General features: G+C 47.6%; 1 protein-coding gene across 1 annotated transcript; it reads right to left on the reverse strand.

The window, feature by feature from the left end:
- Positions 1-7,019: 7,019 nt before the first annotated feature.
- LOC148152284 (uncharacterized) lies at positions 7,020-9,313 on the reverse strand. The gene has a single exon (XM_087997439.1). The coding sequence runs from the start codon at positions 8,622-8,624 to the stop codon at positions 7,227-7,229; it is 1,398 nt and encodes a 465-aa protein (XP_087853565.1). The 5' UTR covers positions 8,625-9,313; the 3' UTR covers positions 7,020-7,226.
- Positions 9,314-9,872: the final 559 nt, after the last annotated feature.

Below are 9,872 nucleotides of genomic sequence, written 5' to 3' on the forward strand. Positions count from 1 at the left end.
TGTTGACTATTCCTCTGAAACCATCTAGGTTGTCTTCTCATCAGAAGTAGCTTCCTTGTTCCTTGAGGCATTGACTGGCCATGTAAAGACACAGTCTTCCTGTGATTAAGAGCAATCATTTGTCCTTGTTGCACAAAGCAGTTATCAAGTGGTTGTGTGCAACACCATTTTGTTCATGTAGCTTTGACCCCTTCTTCTCCCAGGTGTGGCTAAATGCTTTCAATTCCTGTCAAACCTGTTTGTACTTGTCCCTTCACAGTTAATTCCAGACAGGCATATTGCTGATTCTTCCAATCTGTGAACAGTGATTAAAGTTGTGAAGTGTATCTGATCACACCAGGCACCTGGCTGTTGGAGGTGGGTCATCCTAGCTCTGGGTCATGTGATCACAGAAATTAGGAGCAGGAGAAGGCCGTTTGGCCCCATGTGTCTGCTCCATAATTAAACAGGATTACGGCTGATCCTCTCTCTCATTTTCCTGTTTTCTCCCTATACCCTTTTATGGTGAAATTTATCTGTCTCTTTCTTCAATACACGGACTTCACCAGTTTTCTCATTTCCCCTCCCCCGACCTTATCCTGACCCAACCTCCCAACTCGGCACCACCCTCATGATCCGTCCTAGCTGTCCATCTTCCTTCCCACCTATCTGCTCCACCCTCCTCTCCAACCTATCACCATTATCCCCACCTCCTTCTACCTACCGCACTCTGAGCTACCTTCCCCCCAGTCCATTAATCTCTCTACCCCTTTGGCTCACAAGCCTCAATCCTGATGAAGGGCTCTGGCCTGAAACATCAATTCTCCTGCTCCTTGGATGCTGCCTGACCTGCTTTTTCAGCACCACACTCTTGACTCTGATCTCCAGCATTTGCAGTCCTCACTTTCTCCGAGGTAATGTAGCATGGTCAATCCACCTAACCCTCATGTCTTTTAACTGTGGGAGGAAATCTCAGCAACCAGAGGAAACCCACGCAGACATGGGGAGAATGTACAAACTCCACACAGATAGCCACCTGAGGGTGGAATCAAAGCCAGGTCCCTGGTGTTGTGAGGCAGCTATCACTAGCCACTGAGCCAATGTACTTAACACCATCCAGGACAAAGTAGCCCACTTAATTGGCACTGCATCCACTCCATTGATGCTCAGTAGCAGAGGTGTGTACTATCTACAAGATGCCCTGCAGAAATTCACCAAAGATCAGACAGCTCAACTCCCCCTCCCACTCCACCAAGGACATGCAGGTCCTTGGACTCCTCCATCGCCAGACCATAGCAACACGACGGTTGGAGGAAGAGCGCCTCATCTTCCGCCTAGGAACCCTCTACCCACAAGGGATGAACTCAGATTTCTCCAGTTTACTCATTTCCCCTCCCCCCATCTTGTCTCAGTCCCAACCCTCAAACTCAGCACCACCTTCCTAACCTGCAATCTTCTTCCTGACCTCTCCGCCCCCACCCCCACTCCGGCCTATCACCCTCACCTTATCACCCTCACCTTAACCTCCTTCCACCTATCGCATTTCCAATGTCCCTCCCCCAAGTCCTTCCTCCCTACCTTTTATCTTAGCCTGCTTGGCACACCCTCCTCATTCCTGAAGAAGGGCTCATGCCCGAAACGTCGACTCTCCTGCTCCTTGGATGCTGCCTGACCTGCTGTGCTTTTCCAGCAACACATTTTCAGCAAAGATCAGACAGCGCCTTCCAAGCCCACGACCACTTCCATCCAGAAGTACAAGGGCAGCTGATACATGGGAACACCACCCCCTCAAGTTCCCCTCCAAACCACTCACCATCCTGACTTGGAAATACATTGCCATTCCTTCACTGTCGCTGGGTCAAAATCCCGGAATTCCTTCCCTAAGGGCATTGTGGATCAACCCACAGCACATGGACTGCAGTGGTTCTTGAAGGCAGCTCACCCCCACCTTCTCAAGGGGCATCTAGGGACAGGCAATAAATGCTGGGCCCAGCCAGGGTTGCCAACGAATGAATAAAAAGCAGCAACACCTCCGTCACTTGGTAAAACACTGCACAAGCGCCTTCACCAGTCTCTTTCCAAATATAGCAATGTGACAGTTAATGATTGACAAGCATTGCAGTGGTCAGTGTGATCCCAGAGCAGTGCATCTGCTCCCTCCTTGTTGCCAGGGTCAAGGACCATTACTGAGAAGAGTGGAATGTGAATTGAATTGAATTCAATGTCATGTGTACCGAGGCACAGTGAAAACATTTGACTTGCGAGCAGATCACAGAGTTAAGGAGCATAGATAAGTGAATAATAGGTAAACAGCGGCAAAAACAAAAACACAGGTACAGGGGAATGTTAAGAGTTTGTGAGTCCATTCAGTATTCTAACAGCAGTAGGGTAGAAACTGTTTCGAACCTGGCTGGTGCATGTGTTCAGGCTTCTGTACCTTCTCCCTGATGGTAGAGGTTGTAGAAAAACATTGCCAGGGTGGGATGGATCTTTGAGAATGCTGGCGGCCTTTCCTTGACAGTGGGCCTGGTGGATGGCTTCTATAGATGGGAGTTTGGCCTTTGCGATTGTCCGGGCCGAGTTCACCACTCTCTGTAACCATCTCCAATCTTGAATGGTACAGGTAGTGATACATCCAGACAGAATGCTCTCGATGACACATTTATAAAAGTTGACAAGGGTATCGCCATCATGCCAAATTTCCTCAGCTGTCTGAGGAAGAAGAGACGTTGTTGGGCCTTTGCATCCACATGAAGAGTCTAGGAAAGCTTGTTGTGGATGACTACTCCCAGGAGCTTGACACTCTCCACTCATTCCACCTCTGTGCAGTTAATGTATAGGAGGGGCATGAGTAACATCCCGCCAAAAGTCAACAATGACTTCCTTGGTTTTGCTGGCATTGAGAGCTAGGTTGTTCTCAGTGCACCATTTTTCCAGGTCTTCCACCCCCTGTCTGTAGTCTGTTTCATCGCCATCTGAGATTTGAGCAACTATGGTGGTGTCATCAGTGAACTTGTAAGTGGCATTAGTCTGGTATTTGGCAACACAGTCATGGGTACGTAGTGAGTACAGAAGGGGGCTGAGTATGCATTCCTGGGGTCTCCAGTGTTGAGTGTTAATGAGGATGAAATATTGTCCCCAACCTTCACTGATTGTGGCCTGTGGGTCAGGAAACTGAGGATCCAGTTGCAGAGAGTGGGGCTTAGTCCGAGATCACCAAGTTTAGTAATCGGTCTCGAGGGGATACTAGTGTTGAAGGCTGAACTGTAGTCAATGAGTAGGATTTTTACATAGCTGTTCTTGGTGTCAAGATGTTCTAGGGAGGACTGAAGGGCAAGTGATATGGCATCTGACGTGGAAATGTTGGTCCGATAGGCAAATTGGAGTGGGTCAAAAGTAGGGGGAGGCTGGAGTTGATTAATGCCATGACCAGCCTTTCAAGGCACATCATGCCCACCGAGATTAGGGCCACTGGGCAGTAATCATTGAGCCATGCTGCATGGGCCGCATTAGGCACAGGGATGATGTTGGCCATCTTGACACAAGCAGGGACAGTAACCTGCTGCAGGGAGAGCTTGAAGATGTCTGAGAAGATCTCTGCCAGTTGATCTGCACATGCCCTGAGTGCACGGCCTGGTATTCTATCTGGTCCCATCACTTTCCTTGGATTCACATAAAGGAAAACTGGTCTGACCTCTGATGCAGTGACTGTTGGGATAGGTTCGTCAGGACCAGTCAGAATAGGTGTTACCTCTCTGCTGAAATTCTGCTCAAAGCGAGCATAGAAGGCGTTGAGACAATCTGGGAGGGATATGTCATCGTCTGCTATCTTGCACTGTCTCTTTTTAGAACCTGTGATGTCATTCAGTCCTTGCCATAGTCGCCGGGTGTCTGTCGGGGTCTCTAGTTTGGATCAGTATTGGTCCTTGGCTGTCCTAATGGCTCTGCGAAGGTCATACTTGGATTCCTTGTATTTGAGTGGGTCTCCTGATCTGAAGGCCTCACACTTGGTTTTTAGCAGGTTCTGTAAGTCCTGATTTGTCCAGGGTTTCCTGTTGGGGAACACCCGGATTGACTTCCTCAGTGTGCAGTCCTCCACACACTTGCTGATAAAGTCTGTGATGGTAGTGGCGTACTCATCCAAGGTACCTGTGGACTGTTTGAACGTGGCCCAATCAGCTGAACATTTTACAGTGGGGAGGAGGGAGGGAGCTCGAGGTTAGGAGTTATGTAGAAATGACTAGCATATAGTGGGAATAGCCTGAGGGGATACGGACCGACTTGCACGGGGTAGATAGAATGTAGAAATGAAGAACTCTCAGCACAGTGATATCTGGATGACTCCAGTGCCTCAAGGAAACAAGGAAATCAACAAGATAAAACAGGTGAATGTGTGGCTAGAGAGGGAGACATTGAAGGAAAAAAGTATTTCAGACCATGAAGACATTGAGATTACTTCAGGGAACAGGCAATTTGGTCCCTCAAGCCTGCTTAATCATTCTATAAGGCCATGGCTGATCACAACTTGCCATTAACTCCACTTTCCCATCTCATTCCCATTATCTTTAACTCCCACGTTAGTCAAAAATCTAACTCAGCCTTGAATATACTCAATGACGCCCCCGCCCCGTTTTCTGGAGGTCAGAATTCCAAAGACTAACATTTTGGAATTTCTCTCAGTAAGGAGATTTTCAGAGGTTTGCGAATCTCAGAACTCCTTACCACAGAGAGCTGTGGGGGGCACAGTCCTTGTGTAGATTTAAAGCTCGGATAGATTCTTGATCAGTCAGGGAAGAAGAGTCACTGGGGAAAGATAGGGAAGTGGACATGAAGAATATGGGATCAGCCATGATCCTACAGAATTGTGCAGCAGTCTGGAGGGGCTGAACAGTCTACTCCTGTCCCTAATTATGGTCATACACGACGGGGAGTGCTTTGGATGGGAACTGACAGATGGTGTATCTTTCATGTAACCGCTGACCTTGCCCTGCTCCAAACTCACAGGCAGCTGTCAGTTCCCATCATTCACTTCAAAACGTTTTTAAAACATTAGGTGCAAAAATAAATGGCTGAAAGTGCCATTTGTGGCTGGATTGCATGTTCTAGTTAGTGACCTCAGAAAACCTGAACGAAATGCAGATAATCTAGAGGCTTATTTCGTGCTTTTAAACTTTTATTTACATTGTGTTTCTGAGAACGTATCACTCCGTTAATGATTTATTTGTAAAAAAAAAATTAAAATATTGTTGCTCATCACATTTATAAGAAGTATAGTTAGTAAGTTTGAGGATGACACTAAAATTTGAGGTGTAGTGGACAGTGAAGAAGGTTACCTCAGATTACAACTGGATCTTGATCAGATGGGCCATTGGGCTGAGAAGTGGCAGATGGAGTTTAATTTAAATAAATGTGAGGTGCTGCATTTTGGGAAAGCAAATCTTAGCAGGACTTATACACTTAATGGTAAGGTCCTAGGAGTGTTGCTAAACAAAGAGACCTTGGAGTGCAGGTTCATAGCTCCTTGAAAGTGGCGTCTCAGGTAGATAGGATAGTGAAGAAGGCGTTTGGTATGATTTATTTTATTGGTCAGAGTATTGAGTACAGGAGTGGGGAGGTCATGTTGCGGCTGTGCAGGACATTGGTTAGGCCACTGTTGGAATATTGTGTGCAATTCTGGTCTCCTTCCTATCGGAAAGATGTTGTGAAGCTTGAAAGGGTTCAGAAAAGATTTACAAGGATGTTGCCAGGGTTAAAGATTTGAGCTACAGGGAGAGGCTGAACAGGCTGGGGCTGTTTTCCCTGGAGCGCTGGAGGCTGAGGGGTGACCTTATAGAGGTTTATAATATCATGAGGGACATGGTTAGGATAAATAGACAGTCTTTTCCCTGGGGTGGGGAGAGTCCAGAATTAGGGGACATAGGTTTAAGGTGAGAGGGGAAGGATACAAAAGAGACCGAAGGGGCAACTTTTTCACGCAGAGGGTCGTACGTGTATGGAATGAGCTGCCAGAGGAAGTGGTGGAGGCTGGTACAATTGTAACATTTAAGAGGCATTTGGATGGGTATATGAATAGGAAGGGTTTGGAGGGATATGGGCCGGGTGCTGGCAGGTGGGACTAGATTGGGTTGGGATATCTGGTCGGCATGGACGGTTGCTCCGAAGGGTCTATTTCCCTGTGTACATCTCTTTGACTCTATTTCATTGATACATCTGTCAGTACATTCACTTTACAGTGAAAGGCTCTTCCATAAAAATCCATTAGCGTGTCTCTGGCTGGTTTCTCATTATTATTAATAATTTAGTAACAGCATTGCAATTTGTATGATTTATTTATTTTTGTGGAAGTTTAAACAATGGCTTTCATATGGTTGACCACTGTTCAAGATAGCAGAGATTTGTGACGTGGGTGTGCAAACAGCAGTGTGCGTGTGTGTGCACGCACACAAGTTTTGTTCATCTTTCATGGGCATTAACATCCTGCATTTATTGACCATCCCTAACTGGCCTTCGAAGTGAGTGACGTACTAGGCCATTTCAAAGGCAGATAAGTGTCAATCGCATTGTTGTGGGTATGGAGTCACGTGTAAGCCAGACTAAGTAAGGAGCAGATTTCCTTCCTTAAAGGGCATTAGTCTTTGGTCTTTACAAAAATCACTAATGAGGTCACTATTACTGATGTAGTTTTCAATTCCATGTTTTATTTACTGAATTCACACATTCACAGGTTAGCCGGAGCCTCTGGGTTACTAGGACCAGTGACATTACCACAATACTATTACCTCCCTGTGTGTGTGTATACGTGTGTGTGTCTACGTGTGTGTGTGTCTACATATGTGTGTGTGTATACGTGTGTGTGTATGTATACATGTGTGTGTGTATACGTGCATGTGTGAGAAAGAGAGAGACAGAGAGCACAAGAGAGAGCAAGAGTCTCTGAATCTCTGGGTGTGTGAGAGAGAGAGACAGGGAGAGCACAAGAGAGGGTGACAGAGTCTCTGAGTGTGTGTGTGTGTGTGAGAGAGAGAGAGAGAGAGAGAGGGCACAAGAGAGGGCCTCTGAGTGTGTGAGAGAGTGTGGGTGTGAGAGTGTGGGTGTGTATGCCTCTAAGACTGCCTGTGTCTCTGTAGAAAGCTCTTCATACTATTCAGATCTTCCCTCTATCATAGGCTCATTCAAATCCACACTCTGAGGACTGTCACATGACAGCAGTGCTTAGCATATACCGGTTTAACCAGTCCCCTTACACATCACTCCCAGACGATTAGCAAATCAAATTTACTGCGTTTTGCATCTGTCACAAACTGGTCATAGTGACGGCGATGGATATTGTGACAGTGTCTTATATCGAGGGAGGTCAGCTGGTTGTCTGTTGTCATCAGGAGTTGGACAGTGACAGGTGACACATGGCTTTGGGACAGACACAGCTCCGCTAACTGCACCAGAGAGGCAGGCTGCTCCAGAACCTTCTGGAAAAGCCTGTCCAGATTCATGAGGATGTTGATGAGGGATAGCTTCTCCAGCCTCGGTGACCCCTGCAGAGCGGAGATCATGGCTGTTCCCAGGGAGAGCTGGAAACTGCGAGGCATCGGGGTGGAATCGAAAAGCCGCAAACTGAAATCCTTTAAGTGGGGAAAATGCCAGTTTATGGGAAGCAAAAAGCTCTCAACTGGCTGCTGGTCATCATCTTCACCATCACTGTCCTCGTTTATCAGGGCGGAGCTACAGTTCTGTGGAGGAGGATGCAGTAGAGCCTGGAAGACACGGAGACTGGGACAGAGTTCCAGGATTCGGCTGACAGAAGTTTCTAGATGGTAATGGAAGTTCTGAAGGGAAAGAAAGTGGAGACGACAGCCCAGGCAGGAGAAAATCGGGATCATCTCACTCAAAGTCCTCTTGGCGTCGCCAGTGCAGTCCACAGTGAGGTGGGTTAGCTGTTTCCAGGAATTAAAGCACTGCAGGTCCCTTATCTCATCATCCAGGGAAACTCTGGCTTCGACAACCTCTCTGCAGATGGATGTCACGATGGAGAGGTCTTGCCCTGGACCTACTTCTAACTGTCTGAGACTGAGCGCTGTCTGTGAGGGGCCATCTCCTGGTGTCACTCTGAGGCCTAAGGCCTTCTCCAGACAGGGGAAGCCTTGGCTGTGCAGAAACTGCTGGCCTTTCCCAAAGAGGCGCCTGTGGATCAGAGTTAGTGCTTCCGCGAGGAAAGTGGGAGAGATGTACTCTAACCTGGGGAGAGCTAGCAGGAGAAAGGCCACAATAGTCACCTGCTGCTCAGTGGAGTCCGGACAGAGCTGAATGCCTTCAGTCAGGAGCTTGCCCAGCTGCAGGGGGTTAAACGCTGCCCGGCTCTGATCATACACCAAGTGCAGCAACGCCAAGGAGGTCACTGCTTTACACATCGAGACATCCAGCTCTCTCAGCTCCTTGCAAGTACATCCAATAGCTGACAGCACCTGGAGGTTACACTGGGTACCTGACAGAGTCAGCTTACGGAGGCGTGGCAGACACTCGATCAGATCCACCAGGAGAGATGATTGGATCCTGCTGCATCCATGTAAATCGAGAGAAGTTAGACTCTGAGGGATGGAGAAAACACCAGACTGTCTACAGATCAATCTCATATAGACATCTATATTCATACAGCATACACGAGACTTTCACCAATGATTGAATACCATAACACCCACTTCCTCATTCGAACCCTGACTCCATCTCCCACATTCCCACTCTCCTATTCCCACATTCCCAACCCCAACTCCATCCCCATGCTTCCACTGTTCCATCTCCCTCATTCCCAACCCCCATCCCAACACCGTCATTTTCACCATGGCCTAGTGATATTATCACAAGGTGATTAATCCAGACACCCAGAGCAGCTATGGGGACCCAAGTTCGAAGCCCACCACAGCAGATGATAGAATTTGAATTCAATAAATATCTGGAATTAAGAGACGAGTGACGACCATGAAACCATAGTCGATTGTGGGGGGTCAAACCCATCTGGTTCACTAATGTCTTTTAGGGAAGGAAATGTACCTGGTCTGGCCTTCGTGTGACTCCAGACCAATGTGATTGCTGAGTAAGGAATACTGGCCTAGCCAGCAACACCCACATCCCATAAACAGGAAGAAAAGCCCACTCCCAACCTCCATATTCCCACCTGATCCCAGTATCATGATTCCCACTCTCCCATTTCTCACACTCACTCCATTGCCATCATTCCCACACTCCCAAGCGGACTCCCTTACACAGATGGTCTGTTGGTTTTTATTGCAAGGGGATTGGAGTGTAGGAGTAAAGCATTCCTGCTTCAAAGGTACAACGTTGTGGTGAGACCACACACTTGGAGTACAGTGCTTCTCCAAATTTAACAAAGAATATTGGTAAAGGATAAAGGCTCACTACACTGGTCCCTGGAGGCGGTGGGGAGGCTAAGTAAACTACTAAATTCTCCAAAGTTTAGAAGAATGAGAGGCAATCTCATTGAAACAGCAGCATTTATTGCCTGTCCCTAGTTGCCCCTTGAGAAGGTGGGGGTGAGCTGCCTTCAAGAATCGCTGCAGTCCATGTTCTGTAGCTTGATCCACAATGTCCTTAGGGAAGGAATTCCAGGATTGTGACCTAGTGACAGTGAAGGAACAGCAATATATTACCAAGTCAAGATGGTGAGTGGTTTGGAGGGGAACTTGTGGGGGATGACGTTCTCCTCTATCTGCTGCCCTCATCCTTCTCAATGGAAGTGGGTGTGGGTTTGGAAAGTGTCTCTGGTGTGCCGTGCATCTTGCAGATAGTACACACTGCAGCTATTGAGCATTGGTGGTGGAGGGAGTGGGTGTTTCTGAATGTGGTATCAATCAAGCGGGCTGCTTTGGCCTGGATGGTGCAAG

This window comes from Chiloscyllium plagiosum, unplaced genomic scaffold (genome assembly GCF_037043375.1).
Source record: "Chiloscyllium plagiosum isolate Xiang-an unplaced genomic scaffold, Cpla_swu_hap1 HiC_scaffold_1, whole genome shotgun sequence".
Taxonomy (NCBI): Eukaryota; Metazoa; Chordata; class Chondrichthyes; order Orectolobiformes; family Hemiscylliidae; genus Chiloscyllium; species Chiloscyllium plagiosum.